At 38.3% G+C, this 16,199-nt stretch overlaps 2 protein-coding genes across 3 annotated transcripts in view; one reads left to right on the top strand and one right to left on the bottom strand.

Annotated features, from left to right (window-relative positions):
- The window catches only part of LOC132680815 (sperm-associated acrosin inhibitor-like), a 118,400-nt gene that overhangs the window by 32,905 nt on the left and 69,296 nt on the right, over nucleotides 1-16,199 (top strand). Inside the window, exon 2 of one of the 2 annotated variants that reach the window (XM_060634624.3) lies at nucleotides 5,897-6,023. The exons of the other annotated variant lie outside the window; for it this stretch is intronic. The gene's annotated coding sequence lies outside the window, so the exon portion shown is untranslated. The remainder of the gene's footprint in view (nucleotides 1-5,896; nucleotides 6,024-16,199) is intronic. 2 annotated transcript variants of the gene reach the window in all.
- Nucleotides 10,281-14,684, bottom strand: SPINK9 (serine peptidase inhibitor Kazal type 9). Its single transcript, XM_060634629.3, has 4 exons — nucleotides 14,583-14,684; nucleotides 13,818-13,846; nucleotides 11,703-11,830; nucleotides 10,281-10,455 (listed from the first exon to the last, which is right to left on the bottom strand). Exons 1-4 carry the CDS (start codon nucleotides 14,635-14,637, stop codon nucleotides 10,410-10,412), a joined length of 258 nt encoding a protein of 85 aa, XP_060490612.1. The 5' UTR covers nucleotides 14,638-14,684; the 3' UTR covers nucleotides 10,281-10,409.

Genomic DNA, 16,199 nt, shown 5'->3' with positions numbered 1-16,199 from the left:
TATTTTGATGCCTATGTCATGTACTCCACTGTCTCTCACTATTTGCTCAGAAAATCCTATTTGTTTCACAAGACAGGTTCACCTATTCCTCTCACACTCTTCTGTCATCCCTTTTGTGTCATGTCAGCCTACATACATCCTAGGAAGGCACAATAGCCATAGGTGAGATTTTTGGAACTCCTGACTAATTGCCAGAAATCCTCTGAGATCCCTTAATGTGGTTTACCTTTTAACTCTTGCAGTCTTTTCAGGAACATGCTATTAACATTTCCTTTAAAAAAAGGAAACCCAAACAGAGAAACGTTAAGTATGTTTTCCAAACTCATAGCTAGTAATTGATGAGCATATTACTAGAACCCTAGTCTGTAACCTCAAAGTACGCATTCTTCACTTCTATGCTAATTTATTCTTCTCTTTTTCTTACAAGGCACATCCTCAAAGAGAATTTAGAGTGTCATTTGCATTGCCTGCCCATTAGCTGAAAGTTTTTATTACCATGTATGAGAATTCTCTAAAGACTATTAATAATTTTCACACTGAATCAAAATGAAAAGGTTAGATCATATTCTTCATTCCCTGATGAATAAGTGAAGACATATGACATTTTATAATACTACTAGCTAAACGCCCTGGAATTCTTACTATGTATAAAGGCCTGTGTGTAGCCCTTTGCAAAAACTATGACCCTTAAGAACATAGTCATTCAATGAGGTAGGTATAATAATTGTCCTCATCGTATAAATGAGTAAACAGGTCCAAAAAATTGAAGTGATATGTCTTAGTCACATAGCAACAAAGGTGGGAACTAACAGAATTCTCTCCGACTCTGAAGCCAGTGCACTTGGACATGATGCTCCATTTACTCCATTTAATACTGGTTTGAATCTAAAATTCTTTAAATCTTAGACACTTAACTGGGTAAATATTCAGGTACATAAAAAAAAACAAAAACGGTGTGGCATATCAGATTTATCCCTGGTGATTCTAGATAGGTGATTCTAAATCATATCTTTAACACATTAAAAGATGTATAGTAGAGCTTTTAATTTTGTCATAAAAATTCATCCCAATTTTGAAATTACATAAAAGTAGTAATTTTACATCCCATGTTGTGAAATGACCATTTTCTTTGATCAAAACCAGTTTTGGTCAGGGAGAAATCTGATTTTTGCTTTGGTTCTTCATCTGTGCCAGCTGACATGGGGTTCCCATCAGTGCTTTGAGTTGAACTAATGATCAGTTTAGACTCACTCAACAAGAAAGGTGATGCTCTACCTGCTCTTCTGGAGTAAGAATAGAGTACAATAAAAAGGACCTGAGACTAGGAAGGGGATCATAATAATGAGAATTTATTTATTAAATGTCACCAGGCCATATTCAGCACTCCATATATATGGAATGGGCAAATAAATGATATATTTTTTGTTCTTTAAATCTTATGTCAGTCATAAATGACAAGCTGAGTCAGTGCTGATTTCTACCCAGCAAAGTAAGAATATTCTATTGACTCAAATAGGTCGAGAATTGACTCTTTTTTGACAAGAGCGGTTTTGCATCAAAGCAGAAGGTACATGGTGATCACTTGTCAGAGATCTCACAGGAAGCTTTCTTATAGTTGTGTTAGGTGAGCTTTATGGCCACTCCAATTCTGAGATTATGTGAATCAATGATTTCTCGATGAAGAGTAAAAAATGCATTAAAACAAAAACAGACTTGTTTATCTTTAAGATGAAAAATTCTCAGAATTTCCTGGGGCACAGTTTCCAGGTTCATAAAGGGCTATTGTTCTCATGCTGCTGAAAGCAGTAAGGTGGGAGTCGAGAAGTGACCTGCTATTACCAGCTTAGCCCATTTGAGACTTGCATCATATCGTTAGATGTGTCATCTCTGTTAAATGTTACTTCCCAGAACAGTGCCCTAGAACAGGCTTAAAACATTCAATGAATCATGCGAAAAGTTTCCTTGTGAAAGGATTACTAATAAAACCTAAGTTAATGCTAATTTACATTTGGGTGGTTCATCAACAATTCCTAGTGCTTTCACATGTATTATTTGATTCACATATATGTCTGAGATGGATATTTCCATCTTCTTTATTTCATAGAGGAGGATAGTAGGTCTTAGCAAAGGTAGTAACTTGTCCAAGATCTCAGAACTAGTAAATGTTTAAAATAAGTCTTAAAGAAAGGTTCCTGGGATCAGGACTCATTTTTGCAAAAAATGCATTTTCATGTGAGTCTGATGCAGTGATCAGTATGGCTATCAGCACCAACTGTCTTAGCCCTTTACCCAGGGTTCTCATCAACTGAAAGCTTGCCAGATCTGGTTCCAGACTGAGCAGAAGAATCCATTCACTGATCTTGGTTGGCAAGGCTTATGCAAAAACCCGCACTCTGCAGTGATGTATGGCTTTCTTGGGAGCCCCAAATTTTATGGTACAAGGAGAGCTAATGGGAGAGTTAGCTGAATGTCTATTGGGAATATACCTGTTCTCTGTTGGAAGCTTCTTATTCAAGTTTCCTAAGGAGAAGATCCCCAGCATCCTCACACTGAAAATGAGGATCCATGAGGATATCTTAAGAATCCATTTGTGCAGAAGCTGGGCTGTCTCTGATGCTTTAGCCACGATTGCTTTGTCTCCAAACATAGTTTAGAGGCCAAGTAGAGCTATCTGGATCAAGAACTAGAGACCTCCATTGCAGTCAGTATCAGGGGCCTACTTAGCTAGTGATGCCATCAACTTCACACCATTGTCCAAGGGAAGGGCAGCATTTGCACTTCTTATTATGCCAAATATTAGGAAGTAAACTACGAGTTTTCAACCAACCATTCTTTTTTTTTTTTTTTTTTTTTTTTTATTTTTTTTTTATTTTTGGGACAGAGAGAGACAGAGCATGAACGGGGGAGGGGCAGAGAGAGAGGGAGACACAGAATCGGAAACAGGCTCCAGGCTCCGAGCCATCAGCCCAGAGCCTGACGCGGGGCTCGAACTCACGGACCGCGAGATCGTGACCTGGCTGAAGTCGGACGCTTAACCGACTGCGCCACCCAGGCGCCCCCAACCATTCTTTATTTATGCTGTTTGCTAACTGCTTCAAGGACTCTCGACTATGCGAAATGACAACTTCAAAGAACCATTCTATGGTAACAAGATCACTGGCAGCTCCTCTTGCCTTTGGAGTTCATGAGCTAGCAGGCATTCTCTACAACACCAATGGACATAGTACCCTTGGCCCGGAAAGAGGTGCAGCAGAGAACTGACATTTATCTTCCTGTAAATGAATAAAAACAGCCAGAATCTATTCCAGATGGACTGGTCTGGGGACAGGGATTATGATATTGCCCAGGGATTTGAACTCTAGGGTCAAACAGAGCTCTTATCAATCATAACTCTGCCATTTCCTACTAGTGTTGGACCACATATCTGTCTTCATTAAACTTTATTTTTCTTAAGTGGGAAAAAAGCGGATTTATTCATTAACTTATTACTTTTTTTTCTCTGTAATACTCTAGAAATAAATTAGGTGCTAGATTTACCATGGTAAATACTATAAACACCTCATTTATATTCACATAAATTTATTACTAGGGTTGTTTTGTGAATAAAACCAGATCATGATGTAAAACAGTTAGTATAGGGCATGGTCCAAGGTTTTTTTCAACTAATATTAGTAAACTCAGAAGGTATAAAGAACTATCTTAAAAATACTGAAAGGGTTCTTAATTACACTTTTTCTCTAGGGATATATTTAGGACAAATGAGGGGGTAAATAGGATGGGAGTAAATCTGAGCTTGATAAAAATAAGAGGTTTTAATAAAGTTCCGCATTAGTGATGGCCTTCTCACTCAATAGGTCCAAGAAGCATGAATACCCATTAGGTATCCTGCAGAGGCAATTCCTCTATTGAGCGTAAGGATTATAGCCATAACTGTCTTATATTTTTTAACTATAATAATAATTCTTACTGAGTTCATTATGTGTTATGATTATGTACCATACCATGAACATTGAAAGCATATATTATCCATGAATTCATTGAATCCCTACAAAAATTTGAAGTGGGTAAGCAGAATCCTAATGTAACTAATGAGGAAGGGAAGATAAGCCAGAGAAATTCAAAACTTGCCCAAGTTCAAACAGGTATCTGGTGAAGGAGCCAGAAAATCTTGCTGTAGCCCCAAATAAGAAATAAAAGAGAAATGTCTCTGAATTGAAGAGGGAGTAGAGGGTTCTCACTTGTTGTGCCTGCTTTCGTGCTGTTCAGGCAACCCGGAGAACTTCCCAGAGTTCCTTAGAATAACATTTAAAGACCATTTAAATGCTACTACCTACTTCAGATGAGACTTTTAAGAAAAAATAAGAATTATTTAGTAATAAAAACCGTACATGGTTACAACAACAGCTTCGTGTTCTGAAGTAATTATGAAAATCATAATCATGATTTTTATTAAAGTTTTTATATAACAAAATTGGCAATGCTGTTAGTCTTCCAACAGTGACTTTCTGTTTAAAGGTTGCTGTGTAGGGGCACCTGGGTGGCTCAGTCAGTTGAGCATCCGACTTCGGCTCAGGTCATGATCTTGCGGTCTGTGGGTTCGAGCCCCACATTGGGCTCTGTGCTGACAGCTCAGAGCCTGGAGCCTGCTTCTGATTCTGTGTCTCCCTCTCTCTCTGCCCCTCTCCCACTCATGCTCTGTCTCTGTCTCTCTCTCTCTCTGTGTCAAAAATAAATAAACATTAAAAAAAATTTTTTTTAAAAAGGTTGCTGTGTATGCTGGTTACTTCAAGAGATTATGGAGGAAAGAAAAAAAGAAAAAAATACATATTCTTATGGCATAATGGAGCAAAATGGAACACAAGATTATATTTATGACATTACTGCCAACATGTGAAACTGCATCAATGTGTATGGGTAATGGATAAACTAACGAGAAGTTTCCTGAAAATTGTGGGTGACAGTTTTTGTTTTGGATTTCTATGGTGATTCTTATTTTATTTTGCAATAAATAATTATTAAAAAGCAATGTAATTGGCCTGTGATGTCCAGAAATCTCTGAATCACTCATTCAATATGTGACACTTTTAACCAATGGTTTCTGTCACAAGATGCCCTTGATTCTGTGCTTTGTTCTTCATGGGAACTTTCAATGACAAAGTGGAAATGCTCAGGACAATTGAGTAAATGCCCTCCAGCCTGCATCCCTTTCTCTATGATTTGGGCCTGTATATGGGCTAGTTTCCTGGTCAGTTTAGGACTATTTTAGGAGAAGAGTAAGTCTCCATCCTTGAGGAAAATGTGTCAAAGTGACCTATAGATATTGGAGAAGGAAGAGAATGCCCTAGAGGCAAACTTATTGCATTAATGCTTTTCACTTAGCAAATCTCAAATTCATGGCCAGTTTATACCTGAGAACAACTACTACTTCTCTCCTTATCCACCTTCTTATTTTTTCTCTATTTTGTATATCATACATACAAAAGAGTATATATAATACACATGTACAAGTTAAATAATAATAGCAACACAAATGCTCATATGTCTATCAGATAGTTTAAGAAATAGCACAAGCTCTGTCTTTGAAACCTTTTATGTGCCTCTTCCCTAGCTCCCATTTTTTTGCTGCAGCTTAGGCTGCCTGGTCCCACCTACTGCACCCCCTTTTTCCTCTCCTCCTGCAAAGACCCTCATGCAACCACAGACTAGGCACATTTCTTCAGCCGTGGAGGAATTACATTTGTTCTTCCATTCTCTGCCCTTTGCTAAATAACACTGTTTTCTTTTGTTATTTTCAGGCAATCCAGAATTTAGTGTGGGACTCTTAGTGCCATTAGGATGTTGAATACATGGTCTTGAATATATTCAACCTGTTTGTTTTTATTTTTTTCTCTCACAGTTTAAAAGTTACATATACATATCAGGCCGCCCACTATATGTCAAGCAATGGAGAAACAAAGAAACAGATATCAATATTGTTCTTTTGAAAGAATGGAATCTTGCCATTTGCAACGACATGGATGGAGGTAAGGAGTATAATGCTAGGTGAAATGAGTCAGTGAGAGAAAGACAAATACCGTGTGATTTCGCTCATATGTGGAATTTAAGAAACAAAACAAACAAGCAAAGGTAAAGAGAGAGAGAAAGGGAGAGAAACCAAGAACCAGACTCTTAACAATAGAGAACAAACTGGCGGTTGCCAGAAGGGAGGTGGGTGGGGTTTTGGGTGAAATAGGTGAAGGGGATTAAAAGGGCCCTTATCACGATGACCACGGAATGATGTGTAGTATTGTTGAATCACTATATTGTACACCTGAAACTAATATAACACTGTATGCTAACTCTACTGGAATTAAAATAAAAAAAAAAAAAAAATTGAAAAAACCCAGATATCCATTTTAGACACAAGGATCACCAGGACCCAATTCTTTGCTCTCAGGGGGCTCCAAACCAGAAGACATATATTTTTTTCTTTTTTTCCCTCCTTTCTTTTCTTTTCTTCTTTCTTTCTTTTTTTTTAATCCTAAAATGAGCATACCTTCAAAAAACTCTTTCCAAGGTCCCTGATGGGAATATATTTTCGTTGCATTGTGATCAAGCCACTCTGCTGCCTTCTGTGGCTGTAAAAGTGATGGTCTGCTCTAACAGGAGATTTATAACGCTCTCTCAGGACCGGGTCAGACAGGGGTCAGGCAGGGGTGGGCTAGTGCTCGGGTGGAATTGGGGAGAAGACAATGAGAAGCTAGAACCTAAAATAGAACTACCCATTGTGCTTAGGGAACAAAGTTAGAATGACCACAGACTTTTGTTGTTATTGTTTTTCCAATCATTCATTTACTGTTTGCTAATTATGTGCCAGGCACAGCGTTGTGTACCGGATGTATACGTAGACTCAGGCCATTCCATTAGGAACTGTTGCTGCCCCCATTTTGAAACGTCAGAACCAAAACTCGGGCTCAACCCGTAACTCAAGTTTACTCAGAAGCTGCAAAACTAGGTTTAATCCCAGGACTCTCTATCCCCAAAGCCCCACATCGCTCTCATTTTAAAATTTCTTTAGGGTTTTTTTGCCTTCAGTTTTTGGAATTTAAAGAATTTGAGATATAATTGACATATGACATTAATTTCAGATACACAACATAAAGATTTGATAATATACATATTGCCAAATGATCGCTATCTTAGCCATTATATTACGAAGGCTGCACAAACAATTTCAGCTGACACGAGGACATGTTCATGTCTCAAGAGCATGGCAGCAAACAGATGGTGGTTCAGGCAACCCATGGACCTCATAGATAAACATGGAAGAACTGAAGCCCAGACAGCCCAAACCGAGGGCAACCAGCGATATGACCGACACAACAGACGTACACCAATATTGTTGGGTGTCTGCCACTGGGCTCCATTTCTGGAACAGGTAGGGTTGAGAGGAGGAGAGCAGCAAAGAGCATACCCCACTAGGGCAAGGCCAGAGGGTTGGGCTACTGGGCAGGTGACAGGGTGGGGGCCTCAGGCTGGAGAAGCTGCCTTGGTCAGAACAGGGATCTTGGGCTTGTGGAACGAGATTCAGGAACAATGAGGTACAAGAAGAATGAAACCCAGAAGCCAGTCTTATTCTTTGATGAGTCAGTCACCCAGGGCTGGGCTGGGCCACAGAGCCTATTTTTAAGCATTAAATGGCTCACATCCCAGGAAATCAGCGCCTGGGAGTCTGGCAACTGGAAGGATCGGATAGTTTCCTGAGCTCTCTAGAGGCATCTTTCACAACTTCGGTAGTTCTCTTCCAGTGTTGAAACAGGTATTCACAAAAAGCTTAACTTTATATTGACTCAGAGTTCCTTTTCTTAAGAAATTCTGAAAAGTTTTCAGCATGTGTCCATGTGGATGTGTTTTGTTAAAGGAACGTTTTTATTGGTCTGGCTTCCACTTCCTTGATCTGTACTATTATTATTAATTAAAATTGCAAAGTCAATGCCTCAGCTTACCTTTGTTCTCTCAGAGAGACAGGAGTGACCTGCCCCAGAAGGACTGGGTATATTGGCTATAGTAATGCCTACATTGCTGAAGTATGGAGAAGAATTTAAAATGAAACAGGGTGAGATTTCTTAGAATGTGAGTAGGCCTCAGTTCTAGAACAGGTTTTGGCCACATATTTGTTTTTATTTTATTTTATTTTATTTTATTTTATTTTATTTTTATTTTTTATTTTATTTTATTCTATTTCTTATTTTATTTTATTTTATTTTATTTTATTTTATTTTATTTGTGCATCTTTAAAATTTTACAGCAATTTTCTTTTCATGCTACAAATGACAAGCACTTACAATAGTGTTGCAGGAGATGACTGTAGAGGAAAGGAAAGTGGTGGGGAGTTTCCAGCTGTAGGTAAGCAAGGTACCTGCCGTGTAAGTCACTCCCCCACAACCTCTGAAAAAGCAATCATTGCTCTCTATTATTTGTGTGTCTGGATCCTTTTCATGGGAACTTGGAAAAGCATTCAGAGTTTGGGTTAGTGAAGAATCCAAACAGTTGCCATACACATTCTAGTGCCAGAGTTGGATCAGGGAGTGACACCCGACTTCAGGCTTATCTGGGGTAAGACACCATGGTTTCCTTGCTTACTTGTTGATAGAAGTCAAATTCAATTCATTTTCATTTAATTCAGCTCGTTTATTAAGCATTAACCGAATACTCGCAGCATGTCAGCTATGAGCTCACAATGTAGCAAAAGAGATGCTTGCAAATTAATGAGAATCCAATATGATGTATGATAATCTGGGAGGATTACATGAATGAATGAATGAATACATAGGAGAAGCTTTTTAGAGAATACGTAGTGATGTGGTTTGAAGTGTTGGAGTTTGGAGTAAACAGCCAAGAAAGAATTCTTGAAGACATCGTCAGTGCAAAAAGGTAGTTTTATTAAAGGACCCATGGGCAGAAAGAGCTACACTGGGGTTGTGAAGAGTGACTGATTATATACCTTCAGGTTAGAGGAAGTTAGAGATAGTGTAAGTCTCTAAGGAATTTTGGAAACAAAGGTTCTAGGACCTTGAGGGACTAGCTGCAGTTAGGAAAAGGTCATTTGTTACTGTTCAGTAAAAACTCAGTCATGAGACCCTTAATATGTATATCAGGTGGCCATAAGCTTGGAGTATGATTGACAACATTTATCTTGGGGGGTAAAGATAAAGGAAGTTTCCAAAGGAATTTTTCAATGTTAAAGTAGGATCCTGGGGGGTCGGGATAATGTTAAGCTAAGATTCCCTTTTGCCCTTAGCAAAGTGTCATCATTGAGGCAGTTGAGCTCCTAGAGGAATGTCACTTTGCCTGTTACAAGGACTTGTCAATGGACATAGGCAGTAAGGAAATTTAATTTTTTTTTCTTTTGCCTTTGGTTCCCATATAATTCATAGAAATTGTCACAAAGTAGGCATTAACAGATATGTGTTAATTTCATAGATGCACAAATGGATTACAAGATGTGCACAGGCATACTCTCTGTTCTTTGGAACTGATAGTATGATCTTTGGAACATATAACAATATTTTTGGGACTTAGAATGTAATAGTGGGGTAAGGTAAGCTTGGGGTCCTAGACCTGAGATCACACTTTAGCGGGGAGAAAACCCATGGAAGACATCAACTAATTCATGGGAATTTGCAAAACTTTACCGGCCATGTTTGACCAGCCACATTTTACAGACATGTCTTCTGGTAGGAAATAGTTACACAGCAGTCTCAATCCAGGGCAGCTTTCAATGTCTTAAACAAGAAATATCTAGCAAAACAGTATTTCCTGATTCTTGTGCTTGAAGGCTCCCCCTCTTTTTCTGTTCATGTTTTAGGAATACACAAGAACTAAGTTATCCACTGGGTGTTTTTCTAGCTTGGGCAAGAAGAAGCATCTGCTTCAGTTTCTTTGCTTTTCTGATTCCCACTACTGTTCTTTTTTTTTTTTTTTTTAAATATTTATTTATTTTTGAGAGAGAGAGCGTGAGAGGGGGAGGGTTGGATGTAGGGGTACAGAGGATCCAAAGCAGGCTCTGTGCAGTCAGCAGAGAGCCTTATGTAGGGCTCGAACTCACAAACCATGAGATCATGACCCGAGCAGAAGTCGAAATTGGACACTTAATCGACTGAGCCACCCAGAAGCCCCACTACTGTTCTTAATCAACCCTTTTCTCCCAAGATGTGGCCCTAAGATGGTCTATGAGACATCATCAAAAGTAAAACAAATCTGGAAGATTCAACTCCTGAACAAAAAATGTCAGACCTACATTTATTTCCCATATGTCTACTTTATTTCGCAAAGAAATCAAGACACACTGGTGACAAGATTAGGCAGTATGGCATAGGTTATATGGGAGAAGAAATATGTTTCATGTGCCTTGGAATCAGAAGATAGATTCAACACTTTCCAAAATGTACAAATTTCAGTTTGTTGTTAGTTTTCCTGTGGAGAGAAAATAGCAACAGATGAAAATTGCTGAGGCCGTAGACGTTTTATTAGCATCCAAACTTCGCTAATGAACCCCCCAGTAATGTACCCAAGTCTCTCCACTTATTGGTGTTTTTAAAAGGGGGTGGGTGACTGCAATTTAGAAATACTTGAGCAACTGGTGCTGGTTATGTGAGGATGATGCTCAAAATATGTCACAATCAGTTTATATCCCTGAAAACATATTTAATGAATTTCTAGTAAAAGGAGACTCGCTTAGAAACCTTTTTTCCATAAATGATTTTGTCTTAAAGTCACATTTTGCACTTTCCATCAAATGTAACTTTTCATAAAACTATTTTTTCTGATAAGAAAAAAACCAGGACAGTATGCCACATATATTAGGTGTTTGTTTTCACTCATGTATGTTTTGAAAATACTTAAAAGGATGTATATGTTTCTATACATTCTAGTATATCATACACCATCTTATATTAAAAATTTTTTTAAATGTTTATTTTATTTTTGAGAGACAGAGACAGAGCGTGAGTGGGGTAAGGGGCAGAAAGTGGACACATAGGATCGAAAACAGGCTCCAGGCTCTGAGCTGTCGGCACTTAACTGACTGAGCCACCCAGGCACCCCTTATATTTTTTGATCTGACACTAACACATCTTTCAGATGATTACTTTGTTACCTTTAAGCTAATTTTGGCTACCTGATTTTCAAATTCAATTTTTATTATAGCTCCAAAATATATTTTGTTGAGAAGTCACCCTCTGAAACAGAACAATTTCTTCAGGATTTTTAGTTATTGTCGCCTTTTGTGCCAATAATTAGGGGGCTCTAACATATCTAAACTTAATGGTTAAAGCTGAACAAGTAAATCTGGTTCATTCTAACATATGACTGGACTGGCATGCCTAACAGGAGGGATGTTCCTTGTCCCTGGAAATAATCAAGCATAGACTCTGAGATGACATGAATTATTTGCAGAGGGAGTTCAAGCAATAGATTAGTAGGTGGAAGTTGAATGAGGCGCCCCTCCAATTTCCTTCCAACTCAAAGATTCTCGGATTCTTTGCTTTACTCTTAGTGCCAGAATATGTAGAGATCCAGTGACACTAGCGACCCCAAATTTTACATATTCATCATATTCACACATTCATTATTCCCCAAACCACTTTCTCTAGTGGACATATATTTGTCGTAACACACAATTACACCTTAAATACAGAAAAGAAAAACATTTCAGTACTTACCGAACTTCAGAACAAAAGAAGCAATCATTGGCATAAGTTTTGCCGTCAGATCCACAAATTGGTGCATATATTTCATAACAAAATCCCTCTTCTCTCCGTGGGAACTTCTCATATTTACTGCAGTCAACCTGGAAATACATATTAAAAGCCTTCAACTGAATCTTTATTCCCAAGATTTAGGATTTCCCAAGCAAGCTTAGAGGGCTTGCCAATCGTTTGTTTCCTAGTCTAATGGTCATTTGTTTCCTATTCCTCATCAAACGCCTTTGAGATATATCAAGTGTGAAGATTTCTTACATCAGATATAAAATCATGAGTGATAAACTTCTTTATGGCAGCTTGTAACCAAATCACTATTTATTTAAAAATTTAAATTTAAAAACATCCACGGCCAATTCACAGATGTAACCATTCCCATGGGGTTAGTGTTCTACACATCCTGCTATTCCTCTCTTTCGCTTAAAAAATTCTATCTGAATGCAACAGTGAGATGTATTATAGGGATACCTACTATAGTTTTAAGAAATAGCACATCATTAGCGACTTTTACCATTAATTATTGGTAACAAATGACTTGTTATACACTTAACCAGCACACAGACAGTCACATGTATTTTACTCTTGTAGTTGAGAACCACTGTTCTATATGCAGGAGCAAAGCCAGCGTATAAAGCTCTCTGCAGGAGCAAGGATGCAATCACCAAGAAAGAATGTTCTGGGTTTTTCATCTATGAGCAAGCTGAAGAATGTGAACAGTAAAAGTCAAACACATCAGGATTCAAATCCTGATGTGCTCTGGGATATGACTCTGGGACAATCATTTTACTTCTTTAAGCTTTGATTTCTTTACCTGCAAAGTGAGGACAATAATAACTACAGTGTAAGGTTAAAGCAAAAAATATATATATAAGCAAGAAGATACATGTAAAATGCTTAGCACTTTGTGACATGGAAAATGCTGAGTAAATAATAGCTATTATCTTTATCCCTTGGCCTACACAAACTCCAGCTCTATTCAGAAGACTCTACATTTCCAGTTTTTCTGACTCTGAATTCCACATGTAAGATTTTACGATTTGATTGTCTCCACTTGGATAGCATGAAATATGGTCAAACTTCAAGTTAAATTCATCTTCCCCTTCAGCTATGTTCCGTTAATTAATCATTTCATTCCTTTGGTTGCTTTACACCACGCACCTTCTAAGTTTTAGGGCTGAGCTGAGAGCTGGCAATACAGAGATTAGTATGCGTGACAAAATGGCAGAAGGACCGCAGGGCCTAGTGGAGTATGGTGGAGAATGAGAATTACAGGGCTCCCTGGTGAGTATATTTCAGCATGACTTCACTTCTTGCCTGCTCAAACCCCAGTACCAGGACTCAATGTGATATGTACAAGGAGACTCCCAAGGCTTCCTCTTCATGAATCTTTTTCATTCTCAAGCAACCAGTAAATCATGAGAATAGAATAGAGAATCCTATTATTCTCTTTAATAGGTAAAACAAAAGATTCAAAGAGATGAAAGGAGCTGCCTGGGCCCCAGAATCACACAGCTGAAAAGTCACGGAGCTTGGTCTAGAACCCAAAATGCTTGACTCCTGGTTTAAAGTTTTTACCACCACAGCTAGAATTTCTCAACAATAGTTATTACTTAATATGAGTCATAAAGGGAAGGTTCAATTAAAATCTTCATTCTCTAAGATAAAGAAGAAAGATGTGTCTGACCCATTTAACAATTACAACAATCATGACTTGTCCTTATTGAGCTTTACTACGTGCCAGGTGCTTACGCTCACCTCTCTTCAAGCGTTGTGGCTTTAAGTCTCACAATAAGCTTATGAACCCAGTATTAGTGCCCATGGCCACACAATCAGGGAGCTAGAATACAAACTCAGGACTTTATAACTCGAATGCTAGGTATCTAACCACTTTGTTCTATTATGTCCCGTTCAGAAAGGTCTCTTAATAGTTTTTTAAATAAAACCAGTTTTGATACTTAAAAACTTCTTCAAACATGTAGCAATTTAATTAATGTATAGTAGCAAATGTTTCCTTATTGATACTGGCTTTAAAATTACATAGAAGTAGGACCTTTATATCAAGATGGATGTACTGACCTGTTGAGGGCGTGTGGCACATTCTACATCTGTAAGAAAAACAAAGACAAGAGAAACTAAATTAAACTTTGGAAGAACCTCATCTTAGTAGAAAAATGATCTTTTATTTATGTTTCAGCTCTCAGACTGTCAAAAATATGACTCTCTTCAGAGCTGTGTATCAATATAATATCAAAGGTTGAAGCTTAGCACATATTTTTTTTTCTTTTTTTGGAGTGGGATTAGAGCATAGCCAACTACTATAATAATGAAGAGAAACTACTATAATACTGAGAAGTTCTTTCCTACCTCATAATCAGAGTTTAGGAAATATTGGGGGAAAAAAAACACCAGAGAAGTGGTTTTATATTTAGGGAATGTCTGCTGTTATGTAGCAGGAATACGTGGCAGTTGAAAATTCTAGGGAGGCAAAGTTCAACTCAATGAAAAATAATAATAGTTCATGTTGCCAAACAATGGATGAGACTGTTTTATGAAGAAATGGCATCCCCATAAATGGTGATATCAAGTCAAAGCAAAGTCTGGATGTACACTTACCAAAGAAGTTATACAAAATATTTATATGGATGAGACTTTGGCCTTAGCTAACCATTTAGCCCCAGAGATAGTATCATTTAGTGATTTATTGGTAGAGACAAAATAATGCATTTCAAAAAACCTGCCTTACTATCTATGTATCTGTGTTTATCCCAGAATTCTGTGAGCAGAAGACAACGTGAGCTATTAGTATCGGGGAAGGGTGGGTATAATAAGGGAGATACTCACTGAAGATGGATGTCAAAGCCAAAGCCAAGAGCAGGGCAAAGGCTGTTGCTTTCATGCTGCTGAAGTGGCCAAGGGCAGTCAGAGAGAGGCAAAACAAGTAACTTTCTGCCGTCTGCTCTGCCCACTTGGGTTCTACCTTATATATTGACAAGAGTTCCTACCTCAATTGTGAAGTAACTATTTCCAGAAACAGAATCCTGGGAGGAGGTCAGAGACATATGCTAGTATGGGAATTCTTTTATTGTGAAATCAGATGGTTGCTCATGTTTGCTCATTTTAATAGACCATAGAACCCAATAAAACTGTTATTTCTTTGTTTCTTTACATACTTGAAAGATGGAGTGCTTTCACAGCTGTTATATGATTGGATCTTCATAACAAATCTGTCAGTTACTACAATTTTCTTTGTTTTACAGACGAGAAAGTGAAGTCAGAAAGAAGTTAAGTCATTTCACCCAGTTTACTACATATTCTTGGTTGCCCTACTTTTCCAGGAACACTCACCAGCATGGCAGCTTTCTGTGTTTCCCCTCTTTTGACACTTTCCCAGTTTCCCCTCTTTCCTCCTATCTTCTCCAGCACCAAATGGGAAATATTGCCAGTTGAGACTCTAGACTGGGCACAGAGAAAAGGTATCAACACCCAAGTCTTTATTCAGCAGTAACAAGCAATGATTTATGCTCTTAGCAGGGGGATCATTTCTCCAAGATTCTAAATTTGAGGAGATGGTAAGATGGGTGGACTTGTTGAATAGTCACTCCTCATTTAATGCCAGATCTCTGGTGGAATTTCCTTATCAAGGAACCTTGGAAGAAGGGATTCCTCAAAGGCAATAATAAAGAGCTATGTGACCATCTTAACCAATAATGGATTTATTGGCTGCAGTGGCTTGACTGTACCTGAAGCACAGGCTCAAGGTTCAAGAATGAGATGTTGGGGTGCCCGGATGGCTCAGTCAGTTAAATGTCAGACTCTTGATTTCAGTTCAGGTCATGATTTCATGGTCATGAGATTGAGCCCCATGTTGGGCTCTGCACTGGATATGAACCTGCTTAAGATTCTCTCTTTCCCTCTCCCATCTCCTGCTCATGAGTGAGTACCCTCTCTCTTTCTCTCTCGAAAAAAAAGAATGAGATGTTGACTTTTCCATGGGCTGTAGGTACATACAAGTCCAGTGGCATCTTATGCTAATACAATAATTTTTAATAGACAAGCCACCAATCATTTGGTCGTGGTTTAAATACATTTAATTGTGCTTTATCAAACTATTTTTCATTTGAAATCTTTGATAAAGGCTACAAGGACACTTATTTTGAAATGTGCCAATTTTCAAATAGAGCAACTCTATGAGAAGACCTTGCAAGCAGCTCTTGCAGTTTTGGTAGACAGTTGTAAGACACTGTTTATACCACCAATGGAAGTGGTGTCAAAGACTGAGAGACTGAAATTCACAGTTGCTTCCCTTCAAAAGGATGAAGACAGCTGGAACCTATGCTGGTCCGGGGGGTCAGACATCTTAATACTGCTGAGAGTTGAAACTCTAAGAGTCTTGCAGAGCTAAATTCATTGCCAGCTTCACCATTCCCTACATGACCTTGGGCAAGTTCTTTATCTCCT

Source organism: Panthera onca, chromosome A1 (genome assembly GCF_046562875.1).
Source record: "Panthera onca isolate mPanOnc1 chromosome A1, mPanOnc1 haplotype 2, whole genome shotgun sequence".
Classification (NCBI taxonomy): domain Eukaryota; kingdom Metazoa; phylum Chordata; class Mammalia; order Carnivora; family Felidae; genus Panthera; species Panthera onca.
This window is presented reverse-complemented; position numbering and strand designations above follow the sequence as displayed.

What these genes read in the sequence shown, in the direction of transcription:
- SPINK9 (XM_060634629.3), bottom strand. Translation starts at nt 14,637, where the DNA reads ATGAAAGCAACAGCCTTTGCCCTGCTCTTGGCTTTGGCTTTGACATCC. An exon ending in GGCTTTGACATCCATCTTCA is followed by an intron (nt 13,847 to 14,582) that starts GTGAGTATCTCC and finishes TTTTTCTTACAG; the next exon opens with ATGTAGAATGTGCCACACGC. An exon ending in GTGCCACACGCCCTCAACAG is followed by an intron (nt 11,831 to 13,817) that starts GTCAGTACATCC and finishes ATGTATTTCCAG; the next exon opens with GTTGACTGCAGTAAATATGA.